The sequence below is a fragment of the Tenrec ecaudatus genome, chromosome 1, assembly GCF_050624435.1.
Source record: "Tenrec ecaudatus isolate mTenEca1 chromosome 1, mTenEca1.hap1, whole genome shotgun sequence".
Classification (NCBI taxonomy): Eukaryota; Metazoa; Chordata; class Mammalia; order Afrosoricida; family Tenrecidae; genus Tenrec; species Tenrec ecaudatus.
In genome coordinates this window covers 59,248,749-59,276,158 of record NC_134530.1, presented here as the reverse complement: position 1 = coordinate 59,276,158, position 27,410 = coordinate 59,248,749, and the positions used below count along the sequence as shown (strand labels likewise).

General features: G+C 36.2%; 1 protein-coding gene across 7 annotated transcripts in view; it reads right to left on the bottom strand.

Annotated features, from left to right (window-relative positions):
- ZMYM4 (zinc finger MYM-type containing 4) overlaps positions 1-27,410 on the bottom strand; it is a 171,181-nt gene that overhangs the window by 66,888 nt on the left and 76,883 nt on the right. For 2 of the 7 annotated variants that reach the window (XM_075553764.1, XM_075553766.1), the window contains 5 exons: positions 26,920-26,985; positions 26,389-26,559; positions 6,681-7,205; positions 5,029-5,090; positions 4,514-4,684 (listed from right to left, as the gene is read on the bottom strand). In XM_075553764.1, the coding sequence (XP_075409879.1) occupies positions 4,514-4,684; positions 5,029-5,090; positions 6,681-7,194 (747 nt within the window). In that variant the 5' untranslated portion in view covers positions 7,195-7,205; positions 26,389-26,559; positions 26,920-26,985. The remainder of the gene's footprint in view (positions 1-4,513; positions 4,685-5,028; positions 5,091-6,680; positions 7,206-26,388; positions 26,560-26,919; positions 26,986-27,410) is intronic. The other 5 variants (XM_075553768.1, XM_075553772.1, XM_075553759.1 and 2 more) reach the window with 3 other exon arrangements.

The following is a 27,410-nucleotide window of genomic DNA, read 5'->3' as shown; positions in this document are numbered from 1 at the left end:
TTTTAGAATATGTATGTATGTGTTTACATGTATGCCTTTCTATAATTTCTTCAAAACTTGGAGAGCAAATGTTTTGAGAATGATGAGGGTAACAAATGCACAAATGTGCTTTATACAATTGATGTATGTATGTATTGGGATAAGACTTGTATGAGACCCCAATAAAATGATTTAAAAAACCCAAAAAACATATGAACCTAACTACTGATATTTTCACGAGAACTGCATCGAACCTGCATCATGTAATTTAGGAGTAAATGAAATCATCATACTATTTCTTATATTTTAAAAAAAGTCAATTCATTTGCCTTTTATCGGATGTAAGTACTTTTTAGTTTGTATTGGAAATAATATCTTTTTCACCATATTATCTGTGTAACAACTGGTTTACAGAAATATTTCTTACCTAGATACTCCACTAAACTTTCATGAATTCTATTAATTCTCTAATAAAGAACTTTACCAGAAAACAATGATGATTTTTCTCACCCCTTTTTCATTATTTGATTTTGTAATTTCTTTACATGTATTGGGTCAAAAATTTAATGAGTTAAAAAGAATTGTATATTAATAATCTGTGATTTTAGTAATGATTTAAAAATTTCTAGCATTTAAAATCAATGATATTGGTCTGCAGTTGATAGTTCCCTATTGTGATTAACAGAATCTAATTTAGTAAATGCATAATGAATTATGAAATATATTCTGGTAACTAATAAAATAATTACATATTTTTACTTGGCCTATTGATGAAATATATCTATAAAAAGACTTTCTAGTATTGAACCATCGGGACACTCCTATGCTATTTTGAGTGGATTAAAGCAAATTCCAAATAAAAGGAAATACAAAGCCCTCAGTCAACTCCAAAACTGGTAAGTACTCAGTGGTATCTTTATTGGTCTTCAGTCAATTCTCTTTTATCATTCTCTATAACAGCCATTCCAAACTTCTGACACTTTTCTTAAGCTGCTGATATGTTAATTACATGACAAAAAGTCTACATCTTACATTCTATTGTATCCTGCACAATGCTTTCAAAGTAGAATCCATGCCTGATTTGTTTAAATATCTCTTATAATGCCTACTTTTACAAATGTCTATAACTAGCATATTGTTAATAATTTTTTGATAAAGTGAAAATTCTGATTGACGATCCAAAACCTGTCAGAAATAGGAAAATAAATAGGTGTCAAAACAAAACCAAAGAACATTTGACGGCATCATTACATTCCTTCATTTACCAAAAAGGAAAGTCTGTTTCTGTTAGTATTCCAGGACTGTATTTTAGAATGGAAGAACCTCTATTTTCAAATTAACTTCATTTGGCCAACTAAAACACTAATATTTGAATTACTATATTCTACTTTCTTCAACTTAAAATTGCTACGGTGACAATTTCCCACTTATTTCAAAGGAAGTGTTCCTTTTCCCACTGAGTAAAAAAAGGAGAGTATTTTAATGTAATATTTACCGAGTGTCCACCTTTTAAACACCATAGAAAGGGGGTAAAGAAAAAGTGAGATCTGTGGCGAGGTAGCTTTTCAAAGAAAGATTAATAGTGTAAGAGGATTGAGAAGAGCATGATGGTGGCTCCATTTGGGCTCCAGTAGGCCATATGGCTTTGAGTCAGAGATTTAAATTAACCTCGATATAACTCAGCTCCATTATCTACTTCTCTATAAATGGGGTTACTCTTGCCATCTTATATAGGGTTGCTATAAGTATAAAACAAAACAGTTCTTACAAAAGAACTACATAAAAGTTATAGTTACATGCAATGGGATTAGTCTAAAGAAATCAAACTGATCGACCAACATGAAGTTAGACCAGTAAAAGCAAGAGGAAGATGATGGACACCCTCAGAAAGTCACTATAAGAAAGTAGTCAATTAAAAAAAAAAAAAAAAAAAGAAAGAAAGTAGTCAAGAGCAAATGTGTGGAAGTTAAATATATACATATATTTATTTTAGCATCTTAGTAACTTATATGAGAAAGTACAGAAGACCAAAAGGAGAACTAGCATATGAGCTGTTAAAATCTACCAGTATTTTGCAAGAGAATTAGGTTAATAATACTACTATAGAAAGTTAGAAAAGAATGCATTGGGACTCCTTTTCTATTCTATGAGAGGTTAAAAAGAATAATAAAGCATTGTATAATATTTTAACAGCAGAGTATAGATTTCCAATGGCTACTGGGAGTGAGGGGGAGAACAAATGTTAAGATAGAAAAATGAAACCAGGTATTTGTATTTCTTAATATTTTCTAAAATATGTATGTATATAGGTCTGTAAAAATATATATGTATATGTATATATCAAAGACCTATCTTACACAGGGTTGCCTACAGAAAATCCAGCCTTACCTCGTCATGCCAGGTAAGGGTTTAAGAGGGGTAAAGGGTATAAGAGGTTTCAAAACCTTATACCTAGAAAGTACCCGCATTCTAGCTTCGTTCTCAAGTGTTTACTCAATCAGGTAGAGAGTCTTTGGGGAAATGTTCCACTATAATTATGATGAAACTTCCTAATCAACATTTAGAACAAATATTAAAAGTGCAGGCAGTTCTGTGTCCTGATTTTGCATCCTATTTATACTCTCGAGTCCTTGAAATCTCTGATGGTTTTCAAAGCAATATATTCATTAGCTTTTCTCAATGCCTATGGCTCCAGTGTTTATAGACTTTGTTCTTAATTTCCCTTTCGTCTCAAGGAATGCGTCAATGGAGAATGTACATAGAAAAAGAGATAACTTTGGTACCCTGTCACATTATGATTTATTGCAGATTTCCCACATTGTATGGATGGACACTGTATGGCAAGAGACACAAGGCCTGTCCCGCATACAAACATGACTATATGAACATAGCTTTATCCCTAATTCAGGTTATCCAAGGTCTGTTTCCGTACACCTCAAGCTTCCAACCTACCTTCTAATAAATATTTTCATATTCCTTCCTCTCATTATTTTCTTGGTAGCCACAACACTCATCCAAGTCCTACAACTTTATCTTTGTAACACTAACTTCCAGTGGCACCATGAAATGTATGCTTAATTAAACACTGATATGACAAATACCAATCACCTATCTATCACCCATTCTTCCAGCTCCTTACTTTGAAACAGTGGTCTCCACAGAGCCCTCAAGGAACATTTGACAATGTGTGAAAACATTTTTGGTTGCTAATTAAGCATAGGCTAAGAATGGATTTAACAATTTAAAAGGCGGGATTAATAAACAGGTTATGTATAGAAGTTATTTGATAGTAGAGCTGGTTTATTTTATTAACATAAACAAAATTCATTACCATCAAGTTGATTGCAACTTATAGTAACCCTACAGGGCAAAGTAGAACTGCCTCTGTGGGTTTTTGAGATTAAAACTCTTTAGAAAGGCAGTAAAAAGCCTCATCTTTCTCCTATGGAGTGGCTGCTGGTTTCAAACTGCTGACCTTACAGTTAGCAGGCCAACGTGAAATCCACAAATACACCATAGAACATATCCACTACATTGTGTCATTGGGCAGATAACAAGAATGCTGCCAAACATGTAAAAAATGCACAGGGCAGCCCCATGCAAAGGAACTATCTGGCTCAAAATGTCGAAAGGGCCACAGTTGAGAGCCCCTGCTCAAAGAAACCTGCGTGAAAAATTCTCTTCCACAGAAAGCTCACATTTTCAAACTCATACAAGATAGGGAAAAGAAAACTTTCTCTACACCAAATGTCTAATTCATAGTATTTTTTTCTTTTTATCCTTGAATTGATACCATCTGAATAAAACTTCAACTACCCTTAAATAATTGCTATGATCGTATTCATCCTTTGGACTCCTTCCTACATTCCCATATCATTACAACACTTGCTATAACTTCTTCCCCACTACAATCACTGCAATGCAATTAACTGCCGGGATGACTTCACTAACTTCAAGACTTCACAGCTCCATGACGTTTACCCTGAGAGCAATAGAGCTCTATCTCTACTGATTATTCAAAGATTTCAAACTTGGAATCCTTTATCATCAAAGTTAACTTTATATTCTACCCACTAACCCACTGAAATGGCGCCGCAATCAACTCTTATCAAATCCATTAACTCCTGTATTAGCCATAAGTGCAAGGGCCTATTATTCCATGTGAACTCAGTTACACCATATACATCATAAACCACCATAAAACCTTCAATCATGTGTACTCTATCACTCCCAAATCCTTGAATACGCTCACATTTCTCCTAATCTTGCACTAAAATGCATTATAAAAATCACAGAACATTATGAAACAAAGTGAATTAAAAGCCTGAATTACTACTCAGAAGTAATTTCTTATGACTCTGTTAATTCCCTGTTAATTACAAGATAACTCAAATTGCCTCAATCTTACTTAAAAGTCTACCTCACCCTCTTAACAAGCCACTTCTTAGCCAAGAATTTCCTTTCTCAAATGAGTAATTCAATGCATGGAACAAAAAGAAGGGAGAAACAAAAACAAAAGAGATGAAATGTTTACTTGAGCATTGTCAGGTTCATCTTTAATTCTGTCTAGTAGTCCCTGCTGTGATGCCACTGCTTTGTCATACTCATCATCCAAAGGTTCTTCTTTAACTCTAATATCTGATGCAAAGGAATCCCCCAGCTCCGAACCAATGGATTCTTTATTGGCAAATGGGTAGCTGGAATCCTAAAACACAATATAAAGGATTAATAAATACTCATATTTTAAAAGTATCCCTCTTCAGGTTCAACACCCAAAGAAAAGCTCCCTGGAAATGAAGACCTCTGGTCACTCATTAGCGTCCTGTACCTAAAAGTAAATGTGCTAGACATCTACTAACAAATAGAGATAAAGAACCTACAACCAAGGCCCCTTAGGGCCCCCAAAGATGCCCTTACCCAAATAATAAAGCAAGTAAAAGAAATCAGAACTCTACCTAATACACATGGTGACAATTCAGAAAGGGACACAAAGAAAACTTTAGACACTTGCCACAGTCACAGCAATCTACATACACACTGAAAACTTACCCTAAAGTTTGTTTCTGGGGTTTGTGGTAAATGGGTATGTAATGTTTCTTCAACTTGATTAGCTATTGAAAGAAAAAACAAAACAAAACAAAAAACACATGTATATGAATAACAAATTTTAGAAAGCGTGACCTACAAAAGCTGTCATCTGCTAACCAACTCTTTTTCCAACAAAGGTGCTTTATTAAGAGTGAACTGGGTTGATCGTTTCACTCAGAGGTTTTGCATGATCTAACCCCACCTAACTTTTTAGCCTCACTTACCACCTTTTTCTTGCTCAAACAAATAACGTGGTTATTTCATTTATCGTGCTCTGAGAAATGACTGGTGTTCTCCATTTCTTAGACCATTCTAACTCCTTTTTGTTTACCCTAATCTTACAGTCTTCCAGAATCTTCCCAGTTCAAAATTCCTCTCTACTATAAAACCTTTCCTGCCCACTGAAATGAAAATTGTCTTGGAATTCTACAGTTGAAAACTCCATCTTGGAGTTTCAGTCACTTAAAAGAAATTCCTCTGATACTGCTTCACGAGAAGCTCTTGTGCTCCTAACTGTCTTTCCTTTCTACTACTGCACAAGTTCCTTGAGGAGAAATACTCTCACATAATTTACAATCCCCCTACAGCGCACCTTGCACAGTCTTGCATAGAACATATAGAAGACACCCCAAATCATTGCTACTGACAATACTAATTTGTTATTTCTACCACATATTTCCTAATATTATCAGAGTAAATATAAGGGTTGGTAATAATAAATACACTTTGCTTTTCCCCACATCTACAGAACATTTATTAAAAAGATTATAATTTTTACTACACCAGATTAGCCCCTAAGAATATAAAACTGAGTAAGATATAATCTGACCCTCAAGAAACCTCTAAGTACTAGGTAAGGCAAAAACAAGTACAGAACTATAATATTATGTGAGAGATGCTATAAATAATGAAACATGAAGAAAATGTGTAAATACACGCAAGGAAATAATTCATTCTTGGTGGTGAGAGGTTAGAGATGACTAACACAATAAAAGAGGCTTGGGCTCAGCCTTGTTAAATGAGAAGTACTTTTATAGTCTTTTTTAAGGCATATATAAAAGAGAAAATGACGTGCAAGCAAATGAAATATTAGAAGGAAAGTTGGTCAAAGAAGTAAGAAAATATATGAGGAGGTCAAGAATGGAACTGAAGCTAAAGCACAGAGTACTTTGGCTCAAGAAGCGCCCCAAGAAATTTCTAAAACAGAAATGTTAACAAAAAGTTAAACACTCCTTAATATGGACTAACTGGAGGGGCAGCAGCTTGAATTAGTGCTTACAGCACAAAGAAGTTAAATCCAACTTCAGGTTCCAATGGTCAACCAAAGAAAATGAACAGGTAATTCGAGTACTTTGCCTTCTCATCAAAATGTTGCAATCAAGGGAAGGAGAAATGAAGCTTATGAGCTATTTTTCAACCACTTATACCATTATCAAAAGTTACTGTGGGAAATTCGGTCTGCAAAGAACAAGGATAAAACAAAAATGACAAGCTCACAATGAATTTAACTGTTCATATTTCACTTAACATCAGAAGATAATTAACACAAGCTATATTAACATTAGTACTTGGTTATTTATTCTGTTTTATGGTTCTATTTAAGTAATTATTACCTGCTTTATCAAAAAAACTGCTTTTCAACCTTGAATCCATATCTTTATGGGGTTTATCCAACAGTTTTTCACGTTCATGATAAATTAAGTCTCTATTTTTTTCCTTTCCAGAAATTGTCTCTTTGCTGTTTTCTCTTACTAGACTAAAATCTTTCCGTATGGACTTAAAAACAGAAACCTGATCAAACTGTTTAGGAAAGTCCTTTTTTACTTTGTTTTGAGCTTGTATTTCACTTTCATTGTCTGATTCATGCTGTGAGACTCTTCTCTCTATTTCCAAGCTATCATCAGTATGAATCGAAGAAGCAAGATTGTCCTTTGAACTAAAATCCTGTTCATCCTCATTGTCACTACAAACAACTGGAATTCCTGCAAGATCCCCAGAGTTCAAAAAATAATCATCTTCATCCAGCAATGAATTTTCAGATCCTGTTTGATTCGGCATTCCATAGGACATGCTGTCAAGGGTGGGAGTTAAGTTGTGGTCTGTATCTTCAGACATTTCTGTATCCATGATACCACCACCTTAAAAAGTAAAATACTGTTTAGACAAAAGATAGTGCTACAGATGGCCACAATCATAAGGTCTGCCTGGTACAGAACCAAATATAAATTTAAACAAAATATAGATATTACAATATTCATTTAGCACTTTGAGTATGTGTGATAGATATAAAAATCCAAGCTTGAGATGCTGTTTAGGTTCAAAAGGAAGGAATGTGACACAGGGAAAAGAGCAGCTATTGCTGCTGGAAGTTGTAGCTACATCACTTCAAATCTATGTGATCCTGAGAAGCAAAGTCTCATTCTTCTCATTTATAAAATGGTGTAATACTCACCTTATACTTTAATTTACGGTGAGGACTACTGCCAATAAGTATTCTATTAAAAGACAGAATGGCAAATGGAAGTGGTCATTAACAATTACTAGAATAATAGTGATTATTCTGGGGCATGAGATTAGATCTCAGGTCTCTGGGCTCAAAGCTCCATGTTTCCTGTATTAACACTAAAAACACTTAAATGTTTACAATAGTAAATATTTCAATATTAAAATAAAATGTATACATACTAGAATCTAACAGAAAAAATTTACTGTTTATTACATGTTCAAGTCTATCCAATCCTAACGTAGTCTTTAAATAGAAACCTCATAGCCCTGCTTTTCTTTTTATAGCTCTTAGAACACTGATTTTTATCTACTTTATATCACAATCCTTAGTCCTCAGAACCCAATATAATCTAGATCCCAACCTCCCACTGGAATGACTTCTACTGAAACATCAACGATCTCCTCCTACAGGTCAAAGTCAGATGGCTTTTCAATCCTTACATGGCATTTGGTAGCCCCTCCTGAATAACAACTTTTGTTCCTTTAGTTTCCTGGATACTACATTTCTTCCTACCCACCTAATTTGTCTATCAATTTATTTCATATTCTTCTTCTATTCATGCATTTTAAGGCAGCTTCTAGTCTCATCTTATACGCCTCATTATACGCCTCATCTTATACACTCAGACTACAGTTTAGTTATACTCACAGCCATGACTTTTGAGGTTGACTTTCTAAGAGTTTTCTCTTTTATCTATAATTTAAGGACTTCCAACTTAGTATTTCTAAATAAAGACTTATTTTCCCATCCCAAGCTTACTCTGATTTCCCTCACTTGATTATTATCATTACTAAACTAGCAACTGTTCCAGATAGACTCTCTCTTATTACCCTTACTCAAATTTCTACTAGCTGTACTACTTAATATCTCTTAAATCCATCTCTTCTACTCAACTTCAAGTCCAACAGCCTACATCTCTTTGGGACTACTGCAATATCTCAACTGCACAGCTAGGCCATCAATGGGTATCTAGAATGCCACTGTATTCTCACAAACTCCTACTCCTAAGTCATTTAGTGGTCCCTAGGAATAAGAAAACTGAAATTGATAGGCTTAATGACTAAAAATATTAGTAACATTGGCATTCAAATTCCTACTTGCTCCCATAGCTCATATGTATCTGTTCATGATGCTTGGTTAGTCAACTCTTTTGGTTTCCATGATCAAATGAATTTCTGTTTTGTTTAAATATATTTGAACTGAGTTACCTGGAATTAAGGAGTTCAAGACCCAAATAAAAGCTCTCTTCAAATTCTTCACCTCTATACAGACACCAGAATCATCTGAGACACAAATCACCCCATTTTATACCTTCACTTGAACTCCTTCAGTAGCTTCCTGTTGCCTACTGTATTCACTCATCATTCAGTATGTATCAGAAAATTACCCTGATAAGCACTGTGCTAGGTTCTAGAGATAAGATGCTAAAAAATTGTATAATAGTAAAAAAAATTAGTTGACTCCATTATGGTGTTTACAAAAGTGGAGGAAGAAAGCTTTCTTCCCCCAAATAAAAGTGTGTGCTGACAAATAACGATGAACTGGAGTTCGAAGACTGCAGTTTTGTGCCTTCTGTAATGCACTCAGACAACAGGTGCTGAAGCCTTTAGGAACACAGTTGGAGAGAATATTTCCTTGGTACTAAAATAAAGTCAGTGATTTAAAGTAGAAATGCGGGAACATATGCTTATAATACTTTCATATTCCTAAATAAGGGGTCAAGCATAGTCTCCCTAATGAACAAATGCTTAACATACCGTATGTATTCACAACATACCATATACACATCACCTATGAATTTTTGCCAAACACATTTAACTTCACTCTAAGTTTGCCTACTTCTTACTCTGAATGTTTAGGAAGTATGGAAATAGAGGAACAAGCGACACAAACTGAAAACAATAAGATAAATAAATAAATCTAGAGAGTTGATTATTCTGTACAACAGTATCGTGGTGTGGTGGAGTGAAATTTCTTAATATATGTCCCAACTCCCCATGTCTCTAACTCCCACCAAATGATTGTGTGGATCTATGCAAACAGGGTTGTGTAACACTAAGAGAGGGTAATGGTCAGTTTTCGTTAGCAGCCCCCTGGCTGTAACGATGCACCAATTTAAAGCAGAAGCAGCAGCAGCAGGAGAAAACCTAGGCTGCTCTCTACCTGAATTGGCATGAGAAAGCGAGGCACCAGGGATTGTGGCATGGAGATTCAGAGGAGCAGCACCAAGACCATGGGGTACCTTCTCCTCGTCTGGCCTGAGACTACCACTGAGGAGACAAAGCACTGAGTGGGTTAGCTTCCTGTCCTTGGAGGTACAAGGCAAAGAACCATGTGGCTTAAGAGGCTGATGGACGAGGTACTGGGAAAACAAATGGTCATCTGAAAAAACTGACTCCTATCGAACGGGAAAAAATTGTAGGTTTTAAAAGTGTACACACACACACAATTTAAACAAATATTTCACAGGAAATAAATAGAGGCTCAATCCTGCTAGTAATTTTTAAAATTGCAATTAAATAAATGCAATGAGATGCCATGGTCACCTAGGAAACTGATAATAGAAAAACTTTCAGACGACACTCTGGTAGCAATGGTGTAAGGCCAAACATGGGGACGGACACACACACACACACACACACACACACACACACACCCCGCTGCCGAAACTATCTCCATCTACTAATCTGTCCTAAACAGAAGTTTGCAAACTCCAACGGATAAAGAAGCACTACAAGCAGAAATATGAACTGGCATAATCATAATTAAGGAATACTAGGCAATGTTTATCTTTGAATACATGTATCTCTTGACCTAGAAATTAAATTCTATGAATATATCCTATAGACATCTTATCTTATATGCAAAAATATATGAAAACTACTTAATCACCTAAAGTCTGACAACAGTTTATCATTCCATTGATGAGACTAAATTATAGTATATACCTACAAAAATTATATACTACTTAAAACAATGAAGCAGCTTTATATATAATGAGCTCCCAAGACTTATGAAGTTAAAATAGGAAAGAGAGGAAGAATCCACATTGTGCTACTACTGCTGTGATTGGCTAATGTGTTTGCTTATTATTTTTAATTTCTAGAAGAACCCATAAGAAACTATTGTTTTTCTAGGAAAAGTACAAGTAGGTGGCTGTGAAATAGAAACATTTTTCAAAATATGCCCTTTGGGTTTTCTAAAACACATGGATCTAGAAGTTATTAAGCTTTATCACAACTTTACTGAAAAATTCGGTGTGTCCATTTCTAAAAAAACAGCTAACATAAAATTGCCACTTACCATACAGTAACTCTGTAAGCTGGACAAAGTTTTAAGTTAACATTTAAGCACCTGTCGTTTCAATTAACTTAGAATTCTACTCACCCTTGTGGTTCATATAGTAAAACAAAAGAAACAGCTTCTGCTTCTAAAGAAACCAGAGCTACAGAACAAATGAGACACTACATTATATTGAGAATCAGTAAAAAGTGAAATGTCTGGAAGCACAAATATTCTAATGTTAGGTTCATGACTGTCAGTCATTTGAGCATGCCTGGCACATGGGGAAAGCAAGAATGGTATGGCTGGAACTCAGTGAGCAGAAGGAAGAGTAATTTAAAAAGTGAAAGGAAAATAAGACCGAAATGTCTTTTAAGATCGTATAGGCCATAAAACAGGAAGCCATGGAAAGATCCTGAAGAGGTAGTAACACATCTAATATATGTTGTATAAGAATTATTGTAGCTAATTTTAGATAGTTAAATGTTAATGGAAACTCTGGATGAACCCCCAAAATAGACTTCAGGCTAGGAGGGGCAGATTCTGGAAGCCCGTAGGATCAGTGGGGAGACAGTCATAGAGGTCATCAGATAGACCTGGAATTATGTATGATTTTTAGGGGATTTTTTTGCCTGTTTGTTTTTTCTCTTTTTATTCAATACTTTGTTTTCTTTTTGTTTGGCCTCTGTTATTGGCATGGGAAGCAAGTCCAAGGAGAAAGCCAAGGGACTGAGAGTTTTTTGAGGGACCTGGGGGGAGGAGGAGGTAGGGGAAAGGAGTGATGAACAAATAACACCATAGACAGGGGAACAACTAGGGAATTAAAAGCAATGATCAGGAGGACATACAGATTCCGGTGGTGTAGGAGCAACAGCAATCTAGCTGAGAGGAATTACTAATAGGCAGAAGAAGGACTAGTGTGATTGTGGGGTAGGAGAAAGGTAAAAAGAAACAGTGGAACAATAGGGGAAGCAAAGCTATGGATAGATGCATAAACATAGGTGTGCACTTATGTAAATGTATTCATTCATAAAAATAGAGGTATTGGCCGATGAACATACATTTAAATGGAAATACATTGAGGAAGTGGATAGACTTTTGGCCTCTGCTCAACCCCTCCCTCAACCCAGGAACACTTTGCTCTAACAAGCTGGCATTTTGTGATGCTTACCCTCTGGACAAAATTGCGGAAAATTTTTTAGAATGGTGAGGCAGGGCAATGAATGTAAAAATGTGCTTTACACAACTGATGTATGTATGGAATATGATAAGAGTTGTATGAGCCCCTACTAAAAAGATTTAAAAAAAGAAACAAAAAAATATCGCTGAAAATGCGTGCATAAGCAAATGTGAAGAAAGTTGATGGTGCCAAGCTATCAAATGATACAGTGTCTGGGGTATTAAAGGTTTGAAGTTAAATAAGCAGCCATCTAGCAGAGAAGCAACAAGCCCACGTGGAATAAGCACACCAGCCTGTGCAATTATGAAGTGTCAATGAAATCAGGTAATAGACACCAGAAGACCCAAAACAAACTAACAAAAACCATACTGTTGAGAATGAGGGGGGTTGAAAATGAGATCCCAAACCTTGGTTATAAGATTAAGAAATGTTGTCAATCAATTTGACCTAAATGACATTTATAAAATTATATCCCAAAATGGTAGACCACATGTTGCCTTCCATTGCAGTTAACTAATTATCAAATAATACAAGGATACAATTTATGTGTATATTCTAGTCATGTGCAATGAAATACTCAGAATAAGAGAATATTTCAAAGATCCACAAATACTTGGACGTAAAGCAAATTATAAAAGCCCAGTCTTTCTCCCACAGAGTTACTGGTGGATTAGAACTGCTAACCATGTGGATAACAGCTCGACACATAACTACTATGCCACTGGGTTTTCTACTCTGGCAAACAGTTCCAGTCTCAGAAACCCACAGGGAGTCACTATTAGTCAGTACTGACTCAATGGCAGTGAGTTAAAAAAAGAAGAGTCTCAAACCAGTGAATCAAGCTTTCACCATAAAAAACTAAAAAAGTAGAAAATTAAAGCCAAGCTAGAAGGAAGACATAAGCATAAGACCTTTGTGACAGAAAATAAAGTGAAAAAAATAATGAAACTAAAAGCAGTTTCTTTGAAAATAACATGATTAATAAACCTCGTGCAGGGTTGCTATGGAGTCAAAGTCAACTCAATGGCACTGAGTTTGAGCAGAAGAAAAGAAAGAAAATATAAATCACTAATGTGAGAAATGAAAGCATTATAGATTTTGCAAACATTAATAGTAAGTTAACTAAAGATTTAAAAATATGGAAGATTTTACAAGGATCTAGATATAACCTCATCCCTGGGGGACAACAGGAAAGTGGGTGAAGGCAGATGTCGGGCAGTGCAAGAGATGACAAAATAATAATTTGCAAATTATCAAGGATTCATGAGGAAGGGGGGATGGGGAGGGAGGGGGGAAAAAGAGGAGCTGATACAAAGGGCTTAAGTGGAGAGCAAATGCTTTGAAAATGAGGGCAATGAATGTACAAATGTGCTTTACACAATTGATGTATTGAGTGCATGATTTTTTTCTTTGATGGATGTATGGATTGTGATAAGAGTTGTACAAGCACCCCAGTAAACTAATTTTTCAAAGAAAAAATCATGTATTAATACCTTTTTTAAAATCTAACGATGGTTTGATTTTACTGTCTTTTTAAAAAATCATTTTATTAGGGGCTCATACAACTCTTATCAAACAAATTACATATGTTCTTGACACAATGGATGTATGTATGGATTGTGATAAGAATTGTATGACCTACCAATAAAATGATTAAATTTTTTAAAAAATCAACCCAAATAGTAAGTTACTAGATTCTGAAAATGGGTTCCAAAGTAAAACAACACAGAAACAACACTCATTTCAGTGAATGCATACGTAAAATATTTATTCCCACTCTTACATTAGACCATCTACAAAAATTACCTTGAAATGGAATTGTAGAAAAATTTTAAAACTAAAACTATGTAGCTTCTGGGAGTAAAATATAAATCTTCATGTTTTGGGTACAGGAAGATTTTTTAGAACAAAAAAAAAGCAAATTACTGTACACTTGAAAAAATAATAAAATAGGACTTCACCAAAATTTAAATTTGTACATTTCAAAGGTTATCATGACAATAATAAAAACCCACAACCACAGGATTGGTTGATAAATGGAAAGATAAAAATGGAAACAGAAAAATACCAAAAGGTAGTTATAGCTAACGATATCTCCACTTAATCCAGTGATAAAACTATTTCATTATATAAACACCACATCTTAAAATAATTAAATAAAAGCCATCAAACTTTAACATGGGCACAAATTAAAATGCTTCACAAAAAGAACACATAGGAATGACTACTATGTATACAAAAGATATTCAACATCACTAGTTACTAGACAAATGAAAATTAAGTTAAAATCAATGAGATACTATGATCTCCTTACTAAAATAGCTGCAATTTAAACACAAAGAGACTACCTAGATGAAATGGGAAAATTCTTTGAAAAATACAATTTACCGACATTTATAAAATATAATAGATGAATATCACTATAGTTATTAAAGCAATTAATCCTATAAGATGAAACTGAATGATAATGAAATTTCCCATGAACTTTCTAAAGGTTCCCCCAATTAAACCTCGAAGTATTGACAAAAATACTAGCAAATTAAATCCAACAACATATAAATACTAATATTCTGCAGCCATTTCTAACAGTAAAATGGGTTGCTGATTTTAAGTAATCTATTCGAAGTGGATTTGACCAGAGCTTCAAACTGGCTCAAAAAAGTTCAGTCATGACGCAGAAAACAAAGTAAGAGTAGACCCAAGTCTTAAAATTTGGGTGTAGTAAAACTGTAACTAGATCAGGAAAAACTGCTGGTTCGAGATTGGAATGCAAAACTCGTAAGAGTCTATATAGTGAACCCGCAAGGAGCCTAATGAGGAAGGCTGGACTATGCCAGTGCTGTGGAAGGTGACACTGATTCAGAGTGGCCTGGTCAGGTGTCATCTTTGAGCAAGGCATGTTAGTTTCAACTATGCCAGAGATTTGGTTAATATGTAACATACACAGAGTCCTGGGTTTCTATGAGGGAAATTAAGTTCAGGGTATCCATCTAAAATTTTTCCCATTCCAGGAAAGCCACATTAAAAAAAATTCAGGTCTCATAAATGGTTCCAGATAAAATGGGGGGAAAAAATGAAAAACAAAATTCAAACTTAAAATGTCCAGACTAACCAGAATAGTTAAGACCAGAATAGTCCCCGAGACTATTACCAAGAAATCCTCTTTAAACCTTGAGCTAAAACTATCCCAAGATCACATTTTAGAGAAACAACAGACTGATACACAAAATTAATAATATCTATGACTACAGGGCTATAAAAAACCACCTGCATGAAATCAGATGGTCAATATTTATTCTACAGCAAAGATAAGAAAGTAAAGGGGCACAGAAGCTAAACACTGCCAATGGCACAACCAGAACACCGTTAAAAGATTGACATGTTGTTAAAAATATACAGCTACTGCCACGGAGTGAGTTGTATTCAAACTGTTACATGAGAATCTAATTTGCAATGTAAACTTTCACCAAAAATACAGCATTGTTTTAATAAGTGCTTTAAAATAATAAGTTAACTTACAGATCAAATTCCTACCATATTTTATTTGATTTTGTTTCATTAGAAATGACATTTCTAAAATGAACAGCAAGAAAAACTGTAAACAATTCAATGGCACCTAACAACAGGATGTTTCTACTCTAAACCACAAGGTGTTTAAGTATGTCTAAGAAGTCTCTATATGTGTGTATGTATTTGTCTCTGTGCAATACATGTAACATGAGTGCACGGATATATGAGGGGCCTTTAAAAATTTGTGGTAAATGTCCACTATTTCCTTATTCCATTTTCCCATGAACTTTTTGAAGCTGCCTCAGATAGTCATGTACACAATGAAACACATACGGATCAAAGTTAAAGGTACTTTTTAGACGTACACAAATACCTACGGGATTGGTTTGTTTGCAAGGTTTATATAATGGGTAAAACTACCTTTCTAATACAGAGGAGAGAAAGTACAGGCTCTTAAACGAATGTTAAATGTCAACAAGGCAGTTCCGACTCATACTTATACATTATACAACAAAAATAATGTCTGGTCCTGCATGCGCCAGCCTCACAATTGCCCCTACGTCTGAGCCCATTATTGTAGCCACAGTGTCGTGTCAATCCACAGGGGGCCTTCTTTTGCACTGACCCTGAATCTTACGAAACATGACTTACGAAACATGGTCTCTCCTGGTAATATGTCCAAAGTATGACAAAGTCTCACTGTTGTTGCTTCTAAGGAACATTCTGGCTGTACTTCTTCCAAGACAGATTTACTTGTTTCTTTTAGCCACGTATGGTACTTACTTTTTTCTTTTTTGATACTTCCAGTATTCTTTCCCAACACCATAATTCAAATGCATTGATTTTAATTCAGTCTTCCTTATTCAATGTCCAACTTTCACATGCATATGAGGTGAATTAAAATATTATGGCTTGGGTCAGGCTTATATTAGTTCTCAATAGTATTCTATTGTTCTTTTATACAACTGCCTTTTGGTCCATGTGCAAATTCAACATGAGCACAATCAAGTGTTCTGGAATTCCTGTTCTTCTCAAGGCCATCTCAAATGTATTTGTGTTGTCAACAAAACACAAGTAAACGTCTTTCTGTTATTCTCTGCTTTCAGCCAAGATGCGTCTGACATCAGCAGTGATGTCCCACATTCCATGTCCTCTTCTACATCTCATGCAGCCTGTCAACGGACTGCTCTAATTGTAGATGATCTTCAGCAAAATTTTACTCGCATGTGATATTAATAATATTGACTTATAATTTGAATATTCTGTTGGGTCACTATTTTAAAAATCATTTTATTGGGTTTCCATACAACTCTTATCACAATCAATTGTGTAAAGCACACTTAAACATTCGTTGCCCCCATCATTCTCAAAACACTCCCTTTCTGCTTGGACTCCTAAAATCAGCTCTAAGGGTTTTTTTTAACCCCCCTCCCTCTCCACTTCCCCCCCTCATAAATCCTTAATAATTTATAAATTATTATTTTATCATATCTTATACTGCCCGATGTCTCCCTTCACCCACTTTTCTGTTGTCTGTCCCCCAGGGAAGGGGTTATATGTAGATCCTTGTAATCGGTTCCCCCTTACTACCCCACCTTCTCTCCACCCTTCCGGTATCACTACTCTCACCACTGGTCCTGAGGAGTTCATCTGTCCTGGATTCCCTGTTTCCAGTTCCTATCTGCACCGCTGTGCATCCTCTCGTCTAACCAGGTTTGTAAAGTAGAATTGGGATCATGATAGTGCGGAGAGGAAGCGTTTACGAACTAGAGGAAAGTTGTGAATTTCATCAATGCTACACTGCACCCTGAGTGACTCATCTCCTACCCACTACCCCGCTGCAAGGGATGCTCAGTTGTCTACAGATGAGCATTGGGTCCCCATCGCGCATTCCCCTCATTCATGATGGTATGATTTTTTTCCCTTTGGTGTTTGATATCTGGTCCCCTCGACTCTTCATGATCACACATGCTGGTGTGCTGCTTCCAAGAGGGCTTTGTTGTTTCTGGGCTAGATGGCTGCTTGTTTACCTTCAAGCCTTTACGACCCTAGATGCTATATATCTTTTGATATCCAGGCATCATAGAATGCCAACTTAATAGAACAAAGTATTCTTGCATTGAGGGAGTACTTGAATGGAGGCCCAATGTCCATCAGCTGCCGTAATACTAAACCTATAAATATATGAACATAGATCTATTTCCCCATCCTCATATATAAATATATTTCATATGTACATGCCTTTATTTAGACCTCTATAAATGTCCTTTGCCTCCTAGCTCTTTCCTCTATTTCCTTTTACTTTCTTCTTGTCCACTATCATGCTCAGGCTTCAGTTGGGTTTCAGTAATTCCTCTCGTTTACATTACCCTTGGTCACGCCCTAAAGAAAATCTTAAACAAGACTGATACATAGAAGTTACAAAAATACATACTAAAAATGTTAAATGTTAAAACCAGTTGTTTAATGTCATAATAAATGGAAACCACGTTGAGGGAAAATCAGTTCATTAGCAAAATTTTAACTTATGCACTCTGAAAGCATTAAATTCTGAATAAATGCAATGATTTCATTCTTTTAAAATGTTCATACCCTGAATCATCTGTGACATCTTAAAACTATTATCAAACAAGCTTACAAATTGACATTTAAAAACAATCAACAGAAAAATGGGCAAAGGATGTTTATTCATTTATTCAACAACTATTTCTTGACAATACAGAAAATCAGCCCAAATGCTAAACTGTACTAAAAGATTCTTAGAAGAAGTAGGGTTTTACAAAAATATAAATTAAAATCACTGCAGTTGTATTTTACATCCATCACAAACATTATAAACTATAATATATACTGATGGTAATGTGGAGAATATTCCTATATACTACTGGTGGTAATGTGAGGTATTAAAGTTTTCTGTAAATTTTTTTAATACTTTTATTGGGGGCTCTTTACATCTCTTATCACAATCCATACACATTCATCCATTCTGTCGAGCACATTTGTACACATGCTGCCATCATTTTCAAAGCATTTTCTTTCTACTTGAGCCCTTGATATCAGCTCATTTTTGCCCCTCCATCCCCATACACCCTCCCTCATGAGCCCTTGATAAGTTATAGATGATTATTTTCATATCTCACATCATCCTCTGTCGTCCTTCACGCACTTTTCTATTGTTTGTCCCCCTGGGAGGGGGTTATATATGTCGAATCTTGTGATCAATTCCCCCTTTTTCTCCCACCTTCCCCTTATCCTCCTGGTATCTCTACTCGCATTGTTGTTCCTGAGGGGTTATCTATCCTGGACTCCCTGTGTTATGGGCTCTTATTTGTGCAGTGTGCATGTTCTGGTCTAATCCGATTTGTAAGGTAGAACTGATGTCATGATAGTGGGGTGAAGGAAGTACCAAAGAGCTAGAGGAAAGCTGTGTTTGATTTTTGGAAAATTTAAAAAGTAATCTGGCTCCACCCATTAAAACACACAGGCCTTTTACTCCATAATGTCCACTCATGAATCAATTTATGGATATAAAATGATTAATTAATAAAGACATGTGTTACAAGATTTTAAATGCATCACTATTTTCATGGCCAAAAAAAAAATTAAAAAGAGAATACTTAAAACCACAGCACAAAATTTTAGTGGTGTCCTTAGGTTACTTTATCTCAAGATCGTGGAACATTAATAAGTTATATCTATTAGAGGTGAGGGGAAGAAAGACCATAAGGTAAAAAATGGAAAATTTTTCTTTGTTGTGAAACATATAAAATGAAACAGTAGCCATTTCAACCAGTTTTCCTTAACAGTTTCATTACATTGGCTACATTCACCGTGCTATGCAAGCATCACCGCTATCTTGTTTCTAAATCTTTTCAACACTCCTAAGATTCTCATAACCCTTCAGCAACATCTATTTCCTCCTCCTACCTACCCCTAGGTAACCACAATAAACTTTTATCTCGCTGCACTTGCCAATTCTGAGTAGTTCATAAAAGAGTGATCATACAATATTTGTCTGACATGGTAGGCTGCTAACCACAAGGTCAGCAGTTCAAAATCACCAGCTGTTCCACAGGAGACAGGCATGGCTTTACACTCCTGTAAAGATTTAGAGTGTTGGAAACCCCAAGAGCAGTTTCTGCCCTGCTCTACAGGGTCACTAAGAGTTAGAACTGACTCGATGGCAGTGAGTTTGAGTCTTTTAATTTCATTTCATAAAATACTCATGAATAAGAAAAGTATGATGGAAAAACTTTTTCTAAATAAAATTTCACATATATAAGTTTATAGTCAAAATTATTTCATGAGCATTAGAGAAAAACTTGGAGGCTATCTACAATGCCATTAATAAGAGTCATGAGAGAGAATAAAGACAATGAGGGAGAGGGGAGCTGGGATGGAGGGGAAAAAATGAGGAGCTGATACCAAGGGCTCAAGTAGAAAGCAACTGTTTTGAGATTGATGAGGGCAACAAATGTACAAATGTGCTTGACATACAATGGATGTATATATGGACTGTGATAAGAATTGTATGAGCCCCCAATAAAATGATTTTTTAATGAATAAAATGAGCAAACCCCCCCCCAAAAAAAGACCAATTACTCTTTAAAAGTCACATATGATCAAATTCATGCAGTTTGTATGTGTTTAAATTAAGGAAGTAGTTAATCCTATGAAGATCCGGATCTAATCGCTGCCATCAAGTCCAATACTATTTAGAGTGGCCCTACAAGGTAAGTTAGAACTCCTCTGCTCAGTAAGGATTCCAAGCCTGAGACTTCCCTGATCAGATTGCTGTTAGGTGCTGGAGGCGTGGTTCCACTCATAGCAACCTTATGTACAATAGGACAAAATCTTGCTGGTTCTGCTCCATTCTAACAATTGTTCTTATGTTTGAGTACATTATTGGGGTCACTGTGTCAATTTATCTCCTTGTGAATCTTCCTGTTTATTGCTGCCTTTCCACTTTACTAAAAAAATGTCATTTTCCAGGGACTGTTCACACCTGACATTTCCCAAGTGTATGAGATACTGTCTCAAGATCCTCACTTCTAAGGAGCATTCTGGCTTTACTTCTAAAACAGATTGTTTCTTCCTTTGGCAGTCCATGGAACTTTCGATATTCTTCGTCAATACTATAATTTAAATACCGTTTCCCTGAAAGTAAGACATCCCCCCAAAATAAGACCTACTTACAGTTTTGCCACTTGCTGAAATACAAGGCATCCCCCCAAAAATAAGGGTTTGGACTGTTATGATGATGTTCCAGAAGATGATGACATGACTGTCATTGAATAAATAAGTAAATGTACCATAGATTGTTGTACATGGAAATAATGGTAGTAAAAAGAAATTCTTGATACTGTAGGATTCACATTTTGTCTGGTTATGCTGTTTTGTGATGACAACTACTACCGTACCGTATACAGGTAATACATTTCCTTTTTTTGTTGTTGTTTAACAATAAATATGTACTGTATTCTTCTTCATGGAAAAATAAGGCATCCCCTGAAAATAAGACCTAGCGCATCTTTGAGAGCAAACATTAATATAAGACACTATTATTTTCGGGGAAACGGGGTATTATTTTCAGGGAAACCGCTTTCTTCATTCCATGTCTAACTTTCAAAAATTTATGAGAAAATTGAAAATGCCATGGCTTGGGTCAGGCACATCTTACTGCTCAAACTGACATCCTTGTTGGTCATTACTTTATGCAAAGCAGACAGCCTTATCTTTGTCCAAAGGGAGGACCGGTAGGTTTGAACAGCCAATGTAGTTTGCACTTAACAATTACGTAAGCACCAAAGAAAACAAACTCACTGCCATCTAGTCAATGCTGACTCATAGGTATCCCCAGTGAGTTTATGAGACTGTAGCTGTATGTGGGAATAGAAAACCCAGTCTTTCTCCCTCCGTACTGCTGGTGATTTTGAACTGCTGACCATGCAGAATGCAGACCAACACCCAACCACTAAACCACCAGGGCTCCTCTCTTATAGCCCAAAAGCACCATAAAATAAGTCTGAGGCTAGCAAGTCAGAAGGAAAATGAGGAAATGGAGAGGTCAGGGTTAGAAGCCCCAGGCTTTGAACTACAATATTCCAACCCTCCAGCTAGAGTTTTACCAGACAAGACCTAAGACATTGTGCGCAGAAGCAAGGCATGTCCAGTATACCCTTTCTGAATACCTGAACCACAGAATCCACAAGCATGACAAAATTGTTCTTTCACAACACGAAGCTTGAGTTGGTTTGTTAGGCAGCATGCATCAGTAATCAGAGTGAATATGCGGCTTTATAATACAGTGTGTCTTAAACAAATTAGAACCAAGCTCTGTAAAGCTTTACTAACAGACTTAAGAAGTGACGCTAGTGATTAAATTCCAATTTCTAAAGCATAGGTATTGAGTATTCTACAAAATGGCTGGGAGAAGTATTTTTAAAAATCAATTATTAGCACGATAAAAATTTAAATATGAATGTAATTAACAAATGATCACTAGATATTTGATATTTTACTCACATGTCTATAAGTACTGGATTATATAGATGGCAACCATTCTTTTTCGATCTTCTCATTGGGAGGAAGGAAAACCTTGTCTGTATCACCTTGTAGTTAAACAATATAATATTGTACACTTTAACATTTGACCAGTCTTAGACAAACCTAAGACTGGAATTCACATTCAACTGATGTCTTCCTCTCCATGTTGTCATAGAGATGTAGTCAATTACTGTGGCCCTTCTTGCCACAATCCTTTATGTGCTGTATTATCATTCTGGTCTCTACACCTATGGCTACCTTTATATTCTGGAGTGAGTTATTAGCAGGGACCCTCAGGAGAAGGGCCATGAGTGCGCTTCATTTCAAGATCTCTGCTTCAAGTGGTGGAGGCCTATATCAAAGACACCAGATGCTGGTACATGGCTACCATGGGGCAGAACTAAGGAGTCAGGGTAAGACAAGAGGCTGAGGCTTCCTGGTCCAAGGATGGGGTTTCCTGGTCCAAGGAGGCAGAGGCCAAGGGACCATGTGACAAAGAAGGCTGCTGTGGACCAATGACTATATCTTTATTGTTTATTGATCCTAATTATTGATAACTGTTAACTTCCTAATAAACCCCCGAAGTTGTGTGGTTTGTCTGAACTGTATGGTGACCAATGCAACAAATTATGAAACCCAGCATATAAGCAGAGTATCAAAGGAGTTTGTTATCAGAATAGGTAAATAAGGATGAAAAGTGGAAGTATGTCCGACCTCTGGCTCCTGGCAATACAGAAGCCAGAGGAAGTATATCATGGTCTCCTCTTAGTCTTTTTACAAACAAGGTTTCCTAGCCATCACCCACTTTTTAAAAAATGATTTTATTGGGGGCTCATACAACTCATCCATACATACATCCGTTGTGTCAAAAGACATTTGCACATTTGTTGCCATCATCATTCTCAAAACATCTGCTTTCCACTCAAGCCCCTGGCATCAGCTCATTTTTACCCTCTCCTGAACCATTGATTTAATTTACAAGTGATTATTATTTTGTCATAGCTTACACTGTCCAACGTCTCCCTTTACCCACTTTTCTGTTGACCAAACTCCACAGAGGAGGTGATAAGCAGACCCTTGTAATCGGTTCCCCCTTTCTACCCCACCTTTCCTCCACCCTCCCGGTATCACCACTCTTACTACTGGACCTGAGGGGTTCTTCTGTCCTGTATTCCCTGTGTTTCCAGTTTTCATCTGTACCAGTGTACATCCTCCAGTCCAGCTGGATTTGTATAGTAGAATTGGGATCATGATTGTTGGGAGGAGGAAGCATTTAAGAACTAGAGGAAAGTTGTATGTTTCATCATTGCTACATTGCCCCCAACTGGCTCATCTCCTCCCCGAGACCCTCTGTAAGGGGAAGTCCAATTAATCACACATGGCCTTTGGGTTCCTACTCTGCACTCCCCCCTCATTCACAATGATGTAATTTTTGCTCCTTGATACCTGATCCCTTCAACACCTCGTGATCACACAGGCTGGTGTGCTTCTTCTATGTGGGCTTTGATGCTTCTGAGCTAGATGGCACTTGTTTACCCTCAAGCCTTTAAGACCCCCGACACTATATCTTTTGATAGCCGGGCACCATCAGCTTTCTTCACCACATTTTCTTATGCCACCATTTGTCCTCAGCGATCTTATTTGGAAGGCGAGCACACAATGATATGATTTTTCCTTCTTTGATGTCTGAAACCTGATCCCTTCAATACCTTGTGATCACACAGGCTAGTGTGCTCCTTCATGTGTGCTCCTTCATGTCCATCACCCAATTTAATGATAACAATGCTGAAATATAACATTAAATTATTTTAAAATTATTAACATTATAGTAATATAAAGACAAGCTAAAATTCAGTATGAGTTTATACCTTTATTCAAACTAAACGACTCTTGAAAACTCCGAGGTATATTCAGCTAATGCATATTTCAATTCTACCTCCATATTTATATACCGAAAGAAGATTTTATATTTTCATGTAGAAGATCTTCCTTTACAATATCGGCAAGATGCAAACCACGCCAAACAATGCAATATGCCATACAAACAAAAGTTTTCAGTAGTGGTAGGATGTACATCATTCTGTCATACATATAGGGCCCCTATGAGTCAGAACCCCTAATAACAACAGGATATATAAAACTTCTTAAAGAATTTCCTCAGTTCTTTTTGAAACTGAGCTACATTGGCAAGCCAGGTACCTAATCATTCACTCAAACTGATATCAACACTACAAATACAACCAATCCTGGTAAATACTCATTAAAATGAGTTACTTTAGAAATAGCTCATTTCTATCAAATAATTGTTATTCTTTAAAACCTGTGATTCCAGTAAAGTTGGAGCAGTTCAGAAATAAATAAGAGGTTTTAAAATACACTAGAGTTAGAGAAAAGTACAATCAAATCCTGATTCTACCACGTAAGAGATAAATAAGCTTTAGTTTCCACCTCCACATCGTTATTGGGTGCCATTCAGTCAGGTCCACCCAGAGCAACAAGCCTACGCACAACAGAATAAACACTGGTCCGACTGTGGCGGCCTCACAACTGCCCTGAGGCTGGAGCCCACTGTCGCAGCCGCTGTGCTATTCCCCTGTAGTAAAACCCAAATGATCATAGAATCCTTTCCAAGAGCTCTACTGCAGTGGAGAATACAGGTTGTTAGGTATCTTTGAATGTGCAAAGAAATGCTGTCAAGTTCTGTGCCATCCTCACAAATCATTCTGATGCCTCAGCCACTATACCAATCCATCTCAATTCATCTTCCTTTTTTCTAACCCTCTTCTGTACACGAAGCATGACATCCTCTCCAGGAACTCCTCCCTCCTAATAGCACGTCCTAAGGTCAACAGATGAAGTCTCATGCTCACTTCTACAGAGCATTCTGGCTGTAATTTTTTCATCATAGATTTGTTCTTTCTTCTCACAGTCGAGGTATATATTCAATATTCTTCACCAACACCATAATTCAAATGCATCAATTCTTCCTGGGCTTCCTTATTCATTATTCAGATTTCACATCTATATGAAGCAGCTGACAATACTGTGGCTGAAACCAGGGGTGTGAGTAGCCTTGCTATTTTGCAGAGTCCATTGTAAAGTGGATTATGCAGATGCAGTTAGGTTAACATTTGACCTCCCTTTTTATCCATTTTTAATGTTTTCTAGTTTCTAGTACTTCCTGCTTTCTTTTTCATGGAGGTTTTTATATATTTTAATTTATTGTTGTTGTTAGGGTTTTTGTTTATTTTTTAATGTTTTTCTGTATATGAAATCTAGGATAGACACATCTATGGCAGGGAAGGTTGGGAGAAAATGGGGAGCTGAAAACAATAATATAAGAACTAAGAAAATGTTCTAAATCAAGTATGGTGATTAATTCTTCTTGATGTGAATGAACTATTGAATGGTAATGATGTGAATTATACGCCAATAAAACGATTAAAATAAAGTGTTAAGCAAAAGTAAAAAAAAGAATTGTAGTGGGGGGGCAGGAGAAATAATAGGGCTTGGGTAAGGCAACATCCTTGCTTTTTAACACTTTTAAAAGGTCTTCTTAAAAAAAAAAAAAAGGTCTTCTATAGTAGATCTGCCAATAAAATAACTTGCCATTTTATCTCTTGGCTGCTGTTTCCAGTTGTTGATTATGGATTTTAAAAAATGGAATGCTCAACTGCATACCTAACAACAATTCTTTATTTTGAGTTTTCAATTTCATTTCTAGCAACAAGAGCGTCAACTGAAAACAGTAATAAGATAAATGTGTTGCCACTGGGGGTTGGTTCCAACCGGCAGGAGCCTGTAGGGCTTGGGGATACCTGCTCCATAGGGCTTCCAAGGTTGCAATCGACATCTCTCTCTTTTGGAGAAGTCGGTGGGTTCAAATTATGGCCTTCTCATTAACAGCCGGGCATTTTACTACTACTCCACCCGAGCTTCCTTCTACCACAGCCAGTGAGCTGCAAACCATATTAGATAAAATTTCCAGGAAAATTCTTTAGGAAACTGATTCTGTTCGAAATACGCAGTTGCTTCTTCTTCTCTACTGTATACAAAATCCATTCAGGCTAGAAATTAGAGCTGAAGGCTGATAATAAAGTAACTGTATCAGAACATCAGTCTACCTTCAGAACACGAATGATACAATACAGAAAGTCAGAGACCCTGAATTCCTGCTGATCACGGTCACCTATCCCATTGTCTGGGCTTCTTTCATAGAGATAGACATTCCTACCTTGTTTGTATTATAAATAACAACAAAACCATTACCATTGAGCTTATACCAATTATTACTAACCCTAGAGGATTGTGTAGAATTGTCCCACAGTATTTCCAAGGCAGTAATCTTTATAGGAGCAGACTGTCATATATTTTTCTTGTGAAGCATCTGGTGGGTTTGAACCACTGATCTTTCAGTTAGCAGGTTAGAAGTCAAGTGCTCAACCACTGTGCCACCAGGGGTCCATCTCTATTAAACATAAAAAACAAACAAGCAAACAAAAATCCCTCACTGCCACTGACTTGATTCCAACTTCTAGCAACTCTACAAAGGGTTCATGAGGCTTGTAAATCTTTATGGGAGTAGACAGCCTCAGTTTTCTTCTGAAGAGCAGCTGGTGGGTACAAAGCACTGACCTTGCAGTTAGAAGTCTAATACTTACTTTGACAACGCCACCATGGATCCTATCTATTATACATAGTTGAGCCTAATTTCCTAACTAGTACAGTTATTACTAAAAATTTTAAAACTTAGTACATAAAATTTTTAGTAAATAAAATTACAACAGTAAGTAAAGGAATATGAATAATTCTATAACCCAAATATTACCTTCATGAACAAATCAGCACTGCTCTAATTTTTCCCTTGAAGTCTGTTATGTTCAATAGTTTGATTCTATAAGTAAGAAAAGTAAGAATTGGTGAATTGCCAGTTGGTTATTTTAGAGCCACTTAATGAATACAAACCCATAATTTAAGGAAGCAGCTATCTGAATGCATTGAATGAAATATTTCCCTATTCTATTTAAACTCATTATAAATTTCCCCCCAAACTAGTAATGATTAAGTGAACATGAACTAAAATAATGTCAGTGACTTTCTCTATCACCATGTATCTTGAAAAATGCAGAGCACAAAATCTCCTGATAACAAAACTCTACTTTCTCTAATGACTTAAATAAATTGTTGAAGGCCTTTTCAAAAATAAAATCTCTTTCAGTAAAGTTGCTGTATCTTTGAAAAGTCAACTTGGCTTCTTCTGTTTACATCAAATTTCCCAAGTATAAGTGGTCTTCAAAAAGTTTGTGGACAAAATTGGAA